The 18,500-nt window shown below is 40.1% G+C and overlaps 1 protein-coding gene across 14 annotated transcripts in view; it reads left to right on the top strand.

Moving 5' to 3' along the window:
- The window catches only part of cacna1ha (calcium channel, voltage-dependent, T type, alpha 1H subunit a), a 166,335-nt gene that overhangs the window by 94,126 nt on the left and 53,709 nt on the right, over window positions 1-18,500 (top strand). For 13 of the 14 annotated variants that reach the window (XM_042392593.1, XM_042392589.1, XM_042392585.1 and 10 more), the window contains 3 exons: window positions 13,415-13,526; window positions 14,484-14,617; window positions 16,210-16,307. In XM_042392593.1, the coding sequence (XP_042248527.1) occupies window positions 13,415-13,526; window positions 14,484-14,617; window positions 16,210-16,307 (344 nt within the window). The remainder of the gene's footprint in view (window positions 1-13,414; window positions 13,527-14,483; window positions 14,618-16,209; window positions 16,308-18,500) is intronic. The other variant, XM_042392597.1, reaches the window with a different exon arrangement.

The raw sequence follows: 18,500 nt of genomic DNA, 5'->3' as shown, positions 1-18,500 counted from the left end.
GGCTGCAACATACATGTGGCTCTGTGGTCAAACAAGCGATCACATTTGGTGAGAAATTATTATTTTGTGAAAAAATAAAGGAGGAATAGTGTGTAAGAGGAAAATAGCTGGAGCTCTAAAAACAAAGTAATACCCAGCTTGAGCTTGAGCGACACACTGGACTCCTCCTGTTCCCTCCTTTTAAGTCATTTTACATAAAAAGCACTGGCTAAATGCCAAATGTGTAGCTAATACTAATTTGGCTGTATAATGTCCCTGAGTGATTATTGCAGCAAGGAAGCGAGATAAAAACCTGAAGGGAGGCTTATATAATAGTAACCCCTGAAGGTAATGCGACCAGCCATTAGAGGCTGTAGCCTGCTAGTGAATCAGGTGAGCTCACAGAGAAGGCTGCCAAGATTCACCAATCACACATGGCTACACACTCATACACATGGCCACACACACACACACAATCACAGACCCATGCAGTTTCATATGGAAGGCTCGCATGGATATACAAAAGATGTACACACATAATTTTCACACAGATTGTCGATACTAGTTTGGTTGCTGTGTAAATGTGTGTTTTGTGTATCTTGGTCACCTGGTATGTTTGTTTGCATTCACTAATGGGTCCATATATTGTGCATTTGTGTGAGAGAGGTGAATATTAAGTAATGATGTTAATATGTTTGCATGCGTTTGTATGCATGCAAACATACATGTGTAAGCAAATGTGTTTGTGTGTGTGTGTGTGAGTATGACTTAAGTCACTTTCAGGGACAAAAACCTATGTGTGTGTGTGTGTGTGTGTGTGTGTGTGTGCAGCTCATGCCTTGGTTTGTGTCCAGATGTCCATATGCTGCCAGGCAGGGCAGGGCATGTGGCCATCTGGTAGAAGATAGAAATACAACCAATAGGCTTTGACCTTTTGATTTGGTTTCTGTAATGGGGCGTGTACTGTGTGTATAATGCTCATCTGACGTTTAGCATCACAGGCTTGCAGTAAATGAAGTCTTTACCAAAATTTTGGTGTCTTTTGTATGTTTTCTGGATGTGTCAGCCTATCGCTCTGTAAAGGAGAATGAAAGAAAATCTTATTTTTCTCCTTTTCTGATGTGTGATGATGTAAAAGATTACACCTGAAGGTTATGTTTTATGCTGTTATACATCTTCACTTCTGAACAGACAACATTTGAAGTAGCAGTTCAGGTTGGATGTATGATGGGAGACATGTGTAATCCAATGATGTATTGCACAGTAAGCTTCTAGACAGAACAACATAATAAAAGCCAGGGAGCAGTTCTGACATTACTCTCTGATGTCAGCCAGTTTAACATCCAGGTCTTTGTCATAACTTTGTTTCACTGAATGCAGAATATCCAGCATAACTGAAAAAACATCCTTCCCCCTCTCGCAATGATCCTTGGAATCTATTGTATGCCATAGATTGCTTTATATACAATAGGTACCTATAGTTCACAGTGTGAATATGGGACTGTGAGTGTGTGGTGTTTGATTTTGTCAGCAATTTTCACTATAGAAGAAAAAAAACAATTCAGGAACTCGTTTTACCACCCGCTGCTCTATTACGCGGTAATACACAGCTGGTTTATCAAATACTAATGTTTTTATATTCACTTTTATTTTAACTCCTGACTTCACCTGGTCATCACACACTGTGAATTCACTCGATTCTGATTACACATCTTTGCATCTTGCTGTGTTATTTGGCTCACATACAGTATTATAAACTGAAAAAAGAGTTATACATGCACTGAGTTTAATATCCAATTCTAATTCACCTCTACGGATATACATATCTAATAAAACTTTATATGTTTTCTATCTCTCTGTCCTCTGCACTGCTCTTTGTCTATTTCTCTTGTTCTCTCCTGGTCACTGGCTCTACCGCATACAGTATTTGCTTGTGTAACCCGGCAAACAGTAAAGCAGTCAGCAGGTTTGATCTATAAAACACACTAAGGCAGTAAAAACGATACTGTGGGGTCAGCATTGTGGTCCTCCGGAGAGCCGTGAGGCCCCCTGAACAAACACTTGACCAGAGCACTGAAACACTGTCACACATTAACTGGACAAGCGTGAGACCTCATTATGAAGATATTATGAAGCGACTGGTCTGTGTCATTTGTTATAGGAAAGATTCAGACTAAACAGTTTTTATATGGTTGTGATAAATGATACTTGTGAAGTTTAACATTACAGTTTAACAGGATTAATGGAAGAATACATTTGGAAAGAGGCTTACAATGTCTGTGTGCATGTGTATGTGAGGAGATTATAATTCATATGTAATGGATCATATGTGGATTATATGACATGTATTAATGATAATGTGGATGGTGTGCAGAGGAGGCGAGGGGAGAGAGGAGAGAAAAAAAATAGAAGGGAAATGAGAGGGAGGTGATCTTTTTTTTTTTTTCCCCCCTCCATCTCCCTTGACAATAGGGAGCGTGAGACTAGTTTAAGGAGAGGAGGAGGAGGAGGAGAAAGAGGACAGGAGGGTGGAGTGGAGGAATGGGAGTGAGAGAAGAGTGAGGAAAGAGAAGGAGACAATCAAAGAAAAATGTAAACACAACGGCTTAAATGCAGACAAAAGACACAAAAAACACGGCGACTTCCTGTCCTCAACTCTCCTCTCTTTCTTTCTCTCTCTGAACACTTCTCTGGAATCCTCTGACTGTGGTCGATTACTAAGCAACCAGAATCCTGTCGAAACTGTGTCAGAGAGACCGAGAGAGAATACCGCATGATAAAAGTGGCCCTCCTAATCGCTATAATCAGTCAGGATGTTTATGTCTGACAGTCTTCCATGGTACGCATGTTGTCACTATTAAGATACTCCCAACGATATCATTTACACAGGCCTAAAGGAAGTCATTTACATACAGAGTTTGTGCAACAAAGTCCCAATATAGCCTTATCTTTAAGTCCCTCAAGGATAGGGTTTGGATTATTCTCTATTTTTCTCACTGTCAAAAAAGTCCATGAAAACCCACAATGCTTCAGTGCATCTCTAAATACTTTTCCGACTTCTCTACCCTGGCTGTGGCCACTACTGACGATGTAAATATTTAAAACAGGTCACAAATATATAGTTTGAGTTTTAGAAAATGTTTCCTAAAACAGGAGTAAATGGTACATTTGTTGGGGGAGTGTTTTCAGCTGTGGATTAATATGCACAGGTGAGTATTTACAGCACCAGAACGGTGTATGTGGGATTGGCTCAAAATAAACTACAGTGGCTGAGGTAATTATAATTAAGGAATCAGCCAGTGGAATGTTGTGGCTCACTGATGCATATTTCAATAGTTTTTGGACAAAAACGCATGAGGAGTACCACACCTGATACTATATCAAGCTTTAGCTACACAGACAATGCAGTACTTTTAAGCAGGATCAATTTGTTGTTGATTTTGTCCTTTTCACTGAGAATAAAAATACAAGAGTTTTATCCTTTAAGCAAAAGAGAACGTGTGCCGAATCTATCATGTGTGGTATTTTGAGGGAAGTACATTGGTGTGCGTTAATGCATGCTGTAGAGCCTATAGCTCAAGGTTGAGCTGAACGGTTGAACCATTTCAGTCATGTTCTATAGCCTCCGGTGTGTGTGTGTGTTTGTGTGTGTATATATATGTGTGTGTGTGTGTGTGTGTGAGGTGGTGCAGGTTTAAGGCCAGGCCCCACCAGATGCAGCTGCTCTATTTAGGGCTCCCTGTATCTCTCCCTCGCTCTTTCTCTCCTCCCTTTTTCCCTCTTTGGCACTCTGACACACACACACACACACACACACACCTGCATACACACTGTACATACACATTGTGGGGCAGATGCCATAGGAAACAGTATCTCACCTTGGGATGCCTTTTGTTCAGGCATGTTGTGTGTCAGGAATGTTTCAGTTCCGTGCTTCGTTCTGCTGTTTCTGACTATTTTTTTGCTAATTTTTTCATCACACACGCAGATTTCTCTCCCTGTTTTGAAATAGACCTCGAAGATAAAATAGAATAATAGCATGATCGATGCTGATAGTTGATGCAAAGTTGCTCAGAAAACATTTCACCATAAAATTGCCATCAGCACAGATTAAAAGGGCTGTGAAAGTAAGTGGGAGATGAAAGAGGTTTCAGCAGAGAGACTATAACAGAAAGAGAGAGGGAATCCTGGTGTAACTGCGTCACTGCTGCCTCAGCCTCCTCTCAGGGGTGTTTGGAGGAGGAGGAGGGATGGAGGGATGCAGGAATGGAGAGATGAAAGAGGGAAAGAGGTGACGAGGGAGAGAGGAGCGAGTTCAGGGACAGGCTGATTTATGAGTTTCTGTTTCTGAATCGTGCCGTCTTCAGGGACTCCTCTGAGATGAGCCGATCCGGAGTTCACACATACAGACACACACACACACACACACAACACGCTCACGCAGTAGACACACGAGACACACGCGGCTCTGCTACCAGTCATTCTGTTGGCAGGATCCTTAAAGTAGTGATCACAGCGGGGGGGGTGGGGGGGGGAGTCTTTCTGTGTTTGAGGTAATGCGTTCTCTGTGGCAGATGGTGAAATAAATGAACAATCATCCCAATCAAACATGGCTCAGAATCTGGATTGGAAGCACTCCACTGCCATATCGACGGAGTGAGACAGATCGCCAGAAGGAGAAGCAGAGATGGAGTGAGACGGAGGGAGATGTGACAGGAGAGAGATGTGAGAAAAGAGAGGAGCAGGGTTTCGGTTGGGAAAGAGATTCACAAAAGTTTTGAGATGAGCGAGAGAGGATGAAAAAGAAGGAGGGACAGCAGAGGGAGGGGGAGGGGGACAGAGCTCATTAACAGTGAATGGAGTGATGAAGGAAAGGAGGACAAACAACCCCTGATGGTCTGCAGGGCGATGCCAGTAGCTCTGAACCCCGGCAGAACTCTTCAGAGCTGCTTGACGGTTGGAGCAGAAAGAAGTTCCTCTGAGATTTTCTCACCAATGAATCGGGTGTTAAAATAGCATTAACAGTATAAATGCTATATCATTACAAATGCAAACAAACACAGTGCATAACTGGCAAAGAAGGATGCTTCAGCAATTTTCATGACATTTATTATTCTTTGAAGATTCTCTGAAATGAAATAGATTCAAGTATTTCATAATAATATAATTTCATATTGCCACCTCGTGAAAGTAATCGGTGAATACTAGTTCACAAGTAGTATTGTGAAGTAGTATCTATCAAAAACTGAGAAGGCTGACTGATCCCTTATTAAGTCAGGAGGTTAACAGGTTTGATTGAAATTTCAAACCATTAGAGCAACATTTTATTACAACCCTATCACCTAAAGATCATGCTCATATTCAACTAATGCACATTATCAGTTATGTTTAGTAGAAAAAAATCATGTTTACATACATAACATAAAGAGGAAGCATTTATTTTGAACTCAGTAGATATGTTTAGGCAACTTAAAGCACTTTGGTTCAGGTTGGGGAAAGATCATGGTCTTGATAAAGACTCAAAAGGTCACTTCTGATTTGCAGCAGATTTGCGGTAAGTAGCATGGATTTATCGTTGGTTTGGCTCAGCCATATCCTTTAATATTTAACCAAAATCACAATCTTTTCTTAACCATAACCAAGTGTTTAAGTAACTTAACTCCAACAACACGTAAACCCTGGTCTCTGTTGTTAAAGGTTTGTACATTTTACACCCAACCATCCCTCCTGACCTCCTTTTGGCCTTTGATAACATATATTACACTGTGAGGCAGGTGCTACAAAGTAATACTGTAATATACAGCATAGATATATAAAGGACAAAGGACACTGCGACCTAAATTGGTATGCTCATCCTAACAGAGGACACATATTCATACACATATACACTTGTTTTCATACTTAGAGTATACACACACACACACACTCTCACTCACACACACACAGCTGCCCCGCTGATCGACCTGAGTAGAAAGTGTGATTAGGTTATTACATCTGATGGGATTGAGTTTGCTCTACTCTAATGAAAGAGGGATGGACTGGAGCATGAAAAACGAGGGGAGGAGGGGAGGGTGGGTTAAGAGAAATGAATTGAAGAAGCGGATGGAGGGAAAGATACTGTACATGGAGGGGGAGTTTAAAAAAAAGAGGGAGGTGAAAGGCTAAGAGGAAAGATAGAGGCGGATGATGTGGAGAAGTGAAGGTGGGAGCAGGGGAAGAATGAGAGAGAGAGAGACGGGGTGAAGGTGAGAGTCAAGGAAAGGAAAGGAAGGAGGAGGAGAGATGAGAGAGGTTGGGAGGAGAGGGATAGATGGAGGAAAAACCTTGTTTTCAGCAGTGAGTTGAGGTTAATATTCCTGCGATGGGCAGCAATACAGTAGTTTGTATTTGAAAATGACAATAAACTAAAGACTTTAAAACAACATCTGGTAAGATGTCTACCTAGATATACATGGTAAAGGGGCAAAATTGATTAAGAACAATATAAAAGCATCTATACATGCTCATGTCATGCAAGTGAAAGTGTCACTGGAGCATCCGTTGAGCTCCAAATGTGTTACCCATTGAATTCTACAGAAATACATTAGTATTATCTGTTTCCTTTTCCTGTTCTCTTCTCAGCCATTTACCCACAGAGTTAGTCTGAGAGTGCCATTATCCCCCAAACCACTTCCCCAACGCACTCAAGTGTTACAGACAAGTGTGTTTCTTTTCTTCATCTCTTTATCTGTGTGTTTATGGATGCATAGATTTGCTTCCCCCGAGCCATCTGTCTGTCATGGCAGAGTTAAGTGCTGTGACTGGTCACTGATCTGAACCTTTCACACTTCCACCATTTACCACTCCTTTAGCTCCAAATTCAGTGGAATGAGGCAAACAAAACAAAACAGACAGGTTGAAATGTATCCGCTTGCCTGAGAAATTTCACCTGACACAAGAGAACGACAGCCAATAAGCCTCAGGCAGGAACTGCGCTACTCTGTAAATTGCGGCCAATAACTGTGACCAATGACATCTGCACGGAACATTTTTAAAGCTAGATTCCCTGGAGAAGAGGCTGGTTGTGCTGGCTGTCAGGAATCAAAATAATAAACGCAGGCATTATAGAAAATAAAAATCCAAATCTAATTTACATTAATGGCAACGATGTCAAACTAAACCTCTAATCAAATCATAATAGCTTTGATTATCACACCTGCTGCTTCTGTTGCAAAGCATCAAATGTGCTTGCATGCCATAACAACAGGCTTATTTTTATAAGCTGCGGTTGTGCTTTCGTGTAGATGTGCGGTTAGACGAAAAACTTGACGCAAGGGGAGGTTTGAGAGCTGCCAGCCAGACGCGACAGGCTAAATATGTAGCTTATCACGGAACAAAGAGAGCTAAGCCACGGAGCAGATAGAGAGAAGTTCTGCTTGTGAGCTGAGTCGAGACTTAACACTGTAGATCCTCCTTAACGCATACGGACAGGTAGAGAACCCTGGAGGGATGGAGGAGAGAAAAAGCAAGAATGAGAGGAGGGAAGGTGAAAATAAAGCTGGATGTCATAACAAGGGAAGAAAAAAATGGAAGTAGGTAAAGAGAAAAGCAGATGTTTTCTCTTTTTTTTAATTTGATTTAGCCAATGGGAGTTTTTCATCCACAGTCACTGGATTGACTGTGTACGAATTGCTGTCATGGGAGACAACTGGACATTTCTTTGTTTGTAGTGCATCATTGCTGCTTTACTATTTACTGCACACTCCTTCCTCCCCTCTGCTCTCTCTGTAGTCTTGTACAGTATGCACTGGCACCGGCCTGACAGCTGAAATGGAGTGGGCTTGACATTGTGTGTGTGTGTGTGTGTGTGTGTGTGTGTGTGTGTGTGTGTTGAGACTTTTCCAGGGTATTCATGCTTGTGTGCATCCATGTATGCCTAAGAGGTTGTGTAAGGGAATTGTTGTCTTGCATCAGCAGCCACTTGTGTCACAATGTGCGTGTGTGTGTGTGTGTGTGTGTGTGTGCTTGTGTTTGTGAGTGTGAGCTCAGTGCAGTCTTATTAAAGCACTGTTGACCATATGAAGGTGAAGTACTACTGCGCTTTTCATGTCCAGTTAAAAACAAAACAAAAAACCTGCAAACCATGCTGCGCCCTGAGTGAACACATGTATAAAAGTACTATGCATTTGTGTGTGTGTGAACACTTTGCTAATGTGTGTAAGTGTTATCACAGTCGCAGTAGGTGTGAGACTTTGCTATGACAGAGCGTGGAACAAATTCAACAGGCTCTTACAAATGCTTAATATTACATTGTGATATGTGTGTCTTGTTTACCTTGGAAGGCTTGTATTGTCACATATTCGCACAGCAGATGCTGATGATAAACACTGAGTCATTCGATACCCATTATACAGTGACAAATAAATGTAATTGATACTTCATACTATATATCTGTCTTTTTTGCAAGCTTTCCCTCATCCCCTCTGTCTCTAACAGTTTTGCTGTGTGTGCATGGGTAGATGTCCGCAATGTGATGTCTTTTTGGATATTCTTACTGTATGTATGCAATACAGTATGTAGTATTTTTATATTATCCTTGAGCAAGACACCAAATTCTTATTCCTATTTTGTGCCAACTAATTGACTGTGGTTACATTGGATGGGCTGAGAAATAGATGCAATTATAAATCAAGTTCATAAAAAGTAGTTTCAGCATCCTGACCTTCCAGTAGATAAACAAATAAACACAGCAAGACAAAAACAAAAACAGCACATTTTTATAGTATTGTATAGTGTTTTTTTTAAGTAGTAAGTGCAAAGTTCATACAGAGCCTCTAAATGCCATGCCGAGAGATGATAAACGGTAATATTGAACTATTGCCCAATACTACACTCACAAATACCCACAATCCCCCACATCCAGTGTGACATGACACAGACCTAATTTGATTTGCTCAGATAGCTGAGGCATAAATCGACCTTAACAACAGAGACCAGGAGCATTATGTGCCAGGCCTGGATTGGTCCCTTCCAGGGGAGAAAATCTAACCGATGCACACTATTTGATCTTGCTTATAGCACCATAGGGAAAACATGACTATACTTATGCATTTCAGCTTGTGTGTGTGTGTGTGTGTGTGTGTGTGTGTGAGGCAGAAGCCAAACAAAATTTGAAAAACACACCAGGATGGTTTTCTTTGTTGATTTCTGTTTACTGCAAATCAGCGCGTACTGAGCTCGCTTTGTAGCGACAGCCTGGCTTGACTTTGAGGACTTGCACATTAATGCTCATGTGTGTCTATGCATGCATACATCTGTGTGTGTGTGTGTGTGTGTGTGTGTGTGTGTGTGTGTGTGTGGGAGAGCTGAAGACAGAAGGGAGCTCAGGAGGTGTTGACTGTGGAGATTAAAGAGGAATTAGAGAAAGCAGAGCACAGGGAGACGCAGAGCGACACGAGGGAGAGAGAGAGAGAGAGATTCTCTGAATATTCAAATCTCTCATTTTAATTCTGCTGCAGATTACTGAATCTTTCATCTGTGAAGGAAGGATCGACCTTACGTTGCTTGACTTAGAGCATTTGTGTGTGTGTGTGTGTGTGTCTGTGTGTGCTTGAAGCACGTACTGAATAGTGACAAACTGGCCCAAGGCATTTTCCATGTGATTGAGCATGTGTTTTTCTTTTTGTATTAATACTCGCGACAGCACATTGTAACTTAACACAATGTTATTGGCAACATTTTATCGCTACTCCCCCAGGGGCACTACAATACATGTTTTACACTAATGTAATGGCTAAATACACAACATCTAACTCATTTGTAGAGTGGGTACATACAACAGAAGCAACATCCCTAATGCCCCAGAGCTGTTGTTGCTTCAGCTGAATTACTGAATAAAATGTAACACTCCCCAGTGTGACCATGTCCTCTGAACTGGACTTCCCCTTCTACGTATTACTCACTGCCCACCACAATTCCCCTGTTTTACATACAGTACTGTACTTGCTTAGATGTTAAATATTCAGATACCTCTGGTTTATTTCTGCTTCTCATTCCTCTTTTTAATGAGTCTCCCAAGGATAAACAGCAGGGTTGCATTCTTCCTGCCTCCCACAGTAGTACCACTTCTGTTAACTTGAATAGCCATGGGAGCTTGGCGCATTTGTAGAGGCTTTTTTTTTTCTTTTTTTTTTTCCCAGAACCGCAGCAGACACTCCAGTTATCCTCAATATGTCACAGTGTGAATATTATAGAATCTTAAAAGTGATGTAAACCTGGGAAAAACAACTTGATAACCACAATTTGTCATAATGACTGGTTGTTAACACTTACCTGAACAGTTTTATAACATTGTATATGTAAATTAACTATAGAGCAACCTGCAGCTGATAGCATAGTCTCAGTCAGAAGAAAGTGATCTGAGCATGAGTGTGTGATGTTACAAGGGTATCATGATCAGATTGGCATTGTAGAGCCTGGATAGATATGGTCCACATATAAAGTAACGACATAATTAACAGTTAAGCTTTAACTGATCTAGATATTTCATATTTCAGTAGATCAGTATCTTTAACTTCTCTCACAGTGGACAGAGGGAAGGCTTTGTCAGTAGGGTGAATAAAGACATTTTTATGGAGCACATTGCATACTTGTCAGGTTTGGTTAATTTAGGCAGCCTGACATAGGTGAGCAGTGGCAGCCAGGGCTCAGGAAATCATCTGTCAGATGTGAAAATGGGACGGAATACAGATGCTGTTTTGGAGGGAGGGAGGGAGGGAGCATGGGCGACCTTTACTGTATTTTACTTCTGTGTATGTATTAATTTTTGACCTGATTTTTCTTCAAATCTTGTAATACTGAATGCTGTGCTGTAATTAGAGAAAAATCTAAATAAAATGTATTTAAATATTGGGATCTACAGATGTGTTAACTGCATTTGCAATATGTACTTGCATGCCATTGCACAAATAGCTCTTTTCTGTGTCTATTATAAGGTCCCATCTCTGAATCTCTGATCAAAATGGAAGGACATTTTCCCCAGAGGCAAAATTTCACAAAACCCTGTTTATTTTACTGTCAGTTTTTTTATAGATATGTTGTGATTTATGACTTATGTTACTACTCTTTGTAAACAACAACACAAAGTGGAAAATGTTCTCCGAAAAAGTTATCAAGCTGAATTTAGACTCAATTTGGGAAAGAGGACATTAATTTTGCATATTTTCAACTTGTTTATGTATTCCAGAGACTTTGATTGTTTTGACCAGATCAATCATCAGCACTCCACAAAGACTTATTCAGCAGACTAGAAAACCTGCAGTTGTTAATGCAGGATCATTTAAAGGTTGGGAATTTATGTTATGTTATAATTTATGATGCTTGTTCTATCAGCCACTAGAGAAACAAAAAAGAAAAAGAAAGTTGTAGATCAGACTTTTTTTTGCTGATACAAGTTTTGTTTTGCCCCCTTGTCCCAGCAGTGAGTCCCGAGTGTCTGTGCGAGCGTGTGTTTGTGTGTGTGCGACACAAACCTAATGTAATCTGGATGCAATGTGTGTATGCATCTGTCTGTGTTGTGTGCATCTGTGTGTGTGAGTAATGTAGAAGACAGCGGTCACCATTAGTGTTTTGATTTAACTCCCTCTCTTATTAGAACAGTACTTCACCCTGGGAATACTTCAAAACTGCAACTCACCGCACACACCAGATATGCTGTGTGCATGTGTGTGTGTGGGACAAAAGCCAAACTTAAGTAGAAAAACAACAGCATCAGTGCCTTTTTTTCTAGTTGAGAAGACATGATTTAGGGTTATTTCATGCTCTTGTTCTTGTTTCCCTCCTCCAATCTATTTTGCTGTCCCTCTCTCTCCATCTCTCACTCGTCCTCTCTTTGTACTCTTTGTCAAGTACTTGGTGTGTGTTATTTTTTCTCATTATAATAATGGGATATCTTCTGAAATGATTGCAGCCACAGGAGCACCGTGATGTGCTGTCCATATATTGTTTTATTAGTTTATTAGTGTTTTTATAGACTGGTTTGATTTATGGTGTTGTATCATCCTGCAACATGATGTTAGTGCTTCTAGGATGGATTTATGAATTTGTTAATACTGAGAGTGCAGCTACGATGATACGTTCTATGTTGTCATCCATGTTTGCTCTTGTGATTTGTACCCCTTTGTTGTACACGGCTGTAGAAACAATGAGAAAATATCTGATTTTGGAGCTGACAGAGGCTTTTCAGATGTGATCTTTCATTTCATCAGTAAAAACAAGGATGAGATTTTTGTTGTTTACATGTTGCTGCACTTGAATCATGTCAAAGGTATTCCAAAACAAACCCAAAGCCTTCTGTAACTTACTGCTTTGTAGAAAATCTCACTGGTAGCCCAAAAAGGATAAGACAAACAAACGGAAATCAACAAAAGATTACTCCCAAGTGCTATTTTTGTCAGGTCAGAGGATACATGTGATGTTTTCATACCCTTCAAAATGATGCTTCCTCCTTGTGACAAGAAAGTAGGACTTAGAAGTTTTCACAGACTAATCTTGAAATGCACTAAAGATTCACATCAATAATTACTGTCATACTTTTCCCATATTCAAATGAATTGCCATAAATTGGATTATAAAACCTTCATCTTTAGTACACCAGTATCTTTTCTCAGGGAGTTACTCCATTGATCAGTATTAGAAAATGCTACAACAGGACATACAGTAGACATGGACCCATTAAAATGTTTATTTGCTAGGAGCCCTCTAACCAGGTTAGCATCCAGGCCCACTGGATCATTATTAGAGCCATTAGGTGCATTAGGCTTGGACAACACTTCATGTTGGCATCCGGTTCCAGTGTGTTGGCGGAGTGTTTGTTTACTACTTAAGCTGGATCTTAGTTGATTTTTTTTTCTCTGTGATTTTAGTGCTTACTGTGTACAGTAGACTTACATAGAGTATATGATAATCTTACACTACATATCATATATTATTGTCCTATATGGACGAGAGCTCTGTTTGTTTTATTGTTGAGCTTCTTTAGCTAGTCTGACCAATAGCATGGACACATTACTGAACAGCTTATGTCTGAGTGAGGCCGTTCTGCAATCGTCATCACTTGTCTCACTTTGCATAAAGACAACAGGCTGGTTTGGACCATGCTGTTCCTGCATGTACGTAGCTTGCACCTGTCCATGCCTGCACTGGATGCATCTGGTCAGCAGAGGAGACAGTGTTACAGGAAAAAACCCCCAAAAACAACTGCCCCCAGCCTTAATGATATGTGATATAATAATAACATCATTTGAAAGCAGACTGAAAACATCTCTCCTTCTTATTTAATTAGTTTTGTTTTCTTGTGTTTGCATTTTAAACTGCATTTGATTCCTTGTTTAATTTGCTCCTTATGTTGAGAATATAATCCTCCATCCAAGTGTTTTGACCTTAACTCTTCCTGTACGTGGTTCGAGCATGTGTCCATGCTGGTGATCCTGCTCAACTGTGTGACTCTGGGGATGTTTCAGCCCTGTGAAGACGTCTCCTGCCAGTCAGAGTGGTGTCGCATCCTACAGGTTAGTGTGACGCCCCTTATTATCGGGGCCCATGAGCACATTCTCTCACATGGCAAGTGTAATTTTTGAGTGCTAAGCTGCAATTTTCTTTCTCTCCATGAAAACACATGACTAACATTTAAACTGTTTACCTGAGTGCTGACTATAATGGCAGATATACACAACTGTGCCATGCCATGTGTGATGTTGGCACTAACTAGCATGTTTCCACATGGTAGCAATGGCAAAGGAAAAGGTGTTACTTACCTTGGTCACATGTTGGAGGTTTGAGGTTCTTCCACATACAGTAAAAACCTACCAGTGTACAGTCTTGTGCCTTTTTTGTTTTTTACTTAATCTAGTCGCTCATAACACATAAATCAGTGTTTTGGTGAGTAATCTGAAATATTTAAAAGGAACATCATTCATTAGGCCAAATGTAAAAGACTAGATGATGATGAATTTTAAATGAAAGGTTTCATTTATACCAGGGATTGCTTTCACATTCTACTTTAAGTTAATGTGAAGCGTCTAGAAGAGCCAAAGCAATACTAAATCCAATTTTTAAATAAATGATAATAAAAACTTAATTCATCCTCTTTCTTGTCTCAGATGTGTCATTTGTTTCAATATGCTCTTGCTGTAGTCTAATGTTAATGCTTGGCACATTGAGATGTGCTCATTATATTCAAATACAGACAGCCTTTGTGCTGTGGTAGATGTCTAATTAATTGATACACTTCCATAGCCATGCTAAGCCAGAGCTCTTCCCTGCTAATGGAGACAAGAAATCTTTTTCAGACAACCTCCACTGGCTCTTCCACGGGTTCTTTTAAAATGTGACTCTATAAAGATTAGGAATCTAAACATGGACGTGGCCTTTCTCTGTTGGCAAAAAGTCAGTTTCCTCTTGTTATTGTTGTCAGAGTTAAACATTAATTCTGTCGTATGTATGTTTTTTTTATCATGTGCAACCAGGTATTGGACGACTGTATCTTTGCTTTCTTCGCGGTGGAAATGGTCATCAAGATGGTGGCCCTGGGAATATTTGGCTCCAATTGTTACCTTGGTGACAAGTGGAACCAGCTTGACTTCGTCATCGTCATGGCAGGGTCAGTATCCCACAATGCTTTTTGCACATGCCCAGAAATTTCTCAGTTTTATTTGTCATCTGCAGCTAGATAATAGCAACCACCTTTAAATAAAATAACACTTCATTTGTCCGTGTTACTCTGACGTTAAACACAAAGTAAACGAACATAGAAGCACAAGTGCAAGCTTAGCTCACACAAACAACGTGCACACGCACAGACAGGCAATTTCCTGCCTTAGGAATAAATATGATGACTCACAGCTCACACATGACAAAGCTGCACGACACAGGTTTGTGCCTGTCGGTGTGTTTTTGAATCGGTCTGTCCTCACAATGTCCTGTCATTGGTAAAATGAATGTGTCCTTTACATAGGTGTGCTGTGTTCGTCATCATTTTGGCATATTTAAAAAAGACGATTGTTGTAATTTTGGAATTTATCTGTAAAATGTAGTTGTTAGTGTATTCTTATTAACACGACCTTGTAAAAATACAGCTATGTTGTAGAAGCACCATAATTTCACATTATTATTAAAAGAAAGACTTGCCATTTTCGTCATTATGGAATTTAACAGTCAATGAAATTTAAGTGTATTTCCTGCTAACAATCTTATAAAACCACAGCCATTCTGTAGAATCATCATCATGACATGATCATTAAAAAAAAGAAAGACAGACCTCTCACTTTTTTGGCATTAAATGATTTACTCGTAATACTCAATTTAGAGACTCAACCATATTTTCAAAAATGTTAAAGGCGTGTAAAATTATCTAAAATTTTACCGCACATTATATGTAAATTTAACTTTTCTTCACCCCCATCCAGGTGAATAAGGGTGAAATGTAAAAGAAAGTGTTCTCCTCACCATGTATCCACATAAGGCCTCACCAGACTATAATACTGTACTTGAACCATTGATGGCAAATTGTGCCTAAAATGGCACCGTACTAGAATCTTTTACCTTCAGATGAAAATAACAAATGAAAGCATCTAATTTTAAGTTGGAAACTGAACCTGCTGTGAGAGTAAGCAAAGAAAAGAGAGAAGAAAAGAAAACGTCAGTTAAACCCTTTTCCTTTTGAAACATACAGTACAATATCATATTTACCTCTCTGAGCAGCCTTCAAATGTAACGTTCAGTAACCACAACCAACAACTTGGAAACTGGCGGAGTACACGTTGCTCCTGCTGTCAGCTGCCAACCCAGACTGACGACTGGGGCCACTATGAGGCGAGTGCAGGACCTAATCAGCAGCAGACATTCCTTTAGATACTCCCACGCTCTGAGGGCCGATCCAGTATGACCACACACACACATGCTACCCACATGGCAAGCACAATCATAGAGCAGAGGACAGGAAACTAACACAATTAAGACTATGGGTCCTAACTGTCTCTGTACCCACTTGACTATTGTCACATTTATGATGTTTGGGTGCTGTAATATACAGCAGACTACACAGAGGCAAAAGAGCTTGTGAGTCTGTGTAATTAAATGTCAAATATACAATAATTATGTGGGTTGATGCCATTATAAACGTTATTATATTTTTAGTGTTCTCAGTTTTGTTGCTCTCTCCCTGCCTTTGTCTGACTGCAACTGTGTCTTTAGGGTGATGGAGTATTCTCTAGATGGCCACAACGCCAGTCTGTCAGCCATCCGTACCGTCCGAGTACTCAGGCCACTGCGGGCCATCAACAGAGTACCAAGTAAGTACAAGTTTGAACATTTGCTTTTTTAGCACAGTTTAGCACACTGCAGCACTCCACAGAACTTGTTGCTTTAAGCCTGGATGGTTTTCATTTCAGCTATTTATGAATGTATTTAGCTGGTAGGAAAGAAAACTCTGTCCATGACAAGGTTTGAAAAGGAGGATAAAGAAAACAGGAGGAAAAGGAGTATGTTGAGTGCACCTTACGAGCATTATTACCCAAGGAAAGCTCTTGTAGTGATTAGTTAATAACATTTTATATTTATAACATTTACATTTTTATATCTTATTCATATTCATACATGAATATTTTTTGAGCACAGGTTGTTCAACCTATGTACATTTTATATTTATATGTCATTATGTGCATTTCACTTCCTGTTATCCTGTGCTGTGTAATACTAGTTGTTATCATTCAACAGGTTTGCACTGAGCACTGCAAGAAAAACTACATGGGAAAAAAAAAAACTGTATTATTGGGGTTTACTCTCGCCGCTTAATGGTAAATTGACCAGTGATCCAGGACTTGATGTTTCCTTTAATCTCACAGCCAGAGGTTGTGCCGAGCGAGAACTTGCACATCGTTTGTCATTTTCCTAAAAGCTCTGTGACAGAGGTGGCCATGAATCTACAGCTAAAGAGGATCACTAGACAATGGTGTCATAACATCATACTAGATTATTAACCAGCATACATTAGGCAAGGGGCCAAGTGGTTTTTCAGGTTCAGGCTGCCAGCACATGGGGCCATTTTACTCAATACACCTCTCTTAAACATGTTTATAAACATTTCTTTTTTTTATCTCTCAATGTACACTGCTGTTTCGGTTAGAAGTCAGCCTGATTTTATTGGTCATAAAACAATAATATGTATATAATATTTGTACTACATTTCCTAAATGTATATTGTCAGGATATAGATGTCTGGCTGCTCTCTGGCTCCAGCAGGCAGGAAGACTGACTCTGTATTTACTATAGTGGACTATATTGTCTAACTGTCTGCCATTTCATTGGGATTTTCACAAAATTCCTCAATGGACCAAAAAAAGGAATGTCCATGGTATATACACTACTTGTTGCTAACAATCCCACAATGCAATGCATCACATTTTAAAGATACAAAAATTACAACTGGCTAACTCTACACTTGTCAGCGATGATGCAAATGCTGATGATTAACATCTGCCCGGAATCTAAATTTACTGCACACTATTGAGCAATCTTGAGTGTCTACTATATAAGGAGTAGTGAATGAGAAGGATACAACTCGTGTGTGTGTGTGTGTGCGTGTGTGTGTGTGAATATGAATGATGACTGCACTTTCCCAGAATAAGCCAGTGGTTATCATGGAACACAGGTTGCCCTCAGATTCTCCCACGTAAATGATGACGTTACATGTTTGTACAAGTGCGTGTGTGTGTGTGTGTGTGTGTATTTGTGGGTGCTTTGGGCACTGCAGAGAACCTAAACACAATCATGAAGCATGGCAGGTTGTCTGTTTCTTTCAAGCTATCATCACAAACTGTTTCAGCCACAGGGACACACATACGTATTTATTGTTCCACTTCTGTGACGACGGAAAATGTAACATTAAACATAACCTTATCGCTAAGCTAACAGTAGCCCTGAGGAACGATCTTTACAGCCACGGACAAGGTGAAGTAAAACTTAAATTAGTGTAACAAGTTTTCACTTGCTCCCTGAAGGGTGACTGACACAGGGCAGTAAATGGGAGAGAGGAAAGAGGGAGAGAATTGCATTGAAAGGTTTTACTTGGGGCGGGAAACTCAAGGTCAGTGTAGATACAGACACAAACATACCCCAAAGCCCACACTTGTACTCACAGGTGCACGCAACCAGAGACACCCTCAAGATGCTTAGCACCAGCATACCTCCTCAAATTTTCCTCTCTTTCTGTCTCTTTTACACTCTCTCCTCATCTCTCCTTTTGTTTTCTTTTTCATGAAATGTGATCAGATATCAAGCGTTTACGGGTGCGAGTCAGCCACACAGATCGTCCGTTTTGTTTTTTTTTCTTTGTCTCCCTACTTATCTTCTCTGTCTCTAACCATCCCACTATCACTCTCTCTCTGTTTGTCTTTCTGCCTAAGTGGATGGGAAATATCTATTGTTAGACAGATGTTATATGTGTTTTTCTGCTGTAGCCTAGATACAGTGAGCAGCACTTTCTG

This window comes from Thunnus maccoyii, chromosome 18, assembly GCF_910596095.1.
Source record: "Thunnus maccoyii chromosome 18, fThuMac1.1, whole genome shotgun sequence".
Classification (NCBI taxonomy): Eukaryota; Metazoa; Chordata; class Actinopteri; order Scombriformes; family Scombridae; genus Thunnus; species Thunnus maccoyii.
The sequence above is the reverse complement of the archived record's forward strand: the minus strand, read 5'-3'. Positions and strand labels throughout refer to the sequence as shown.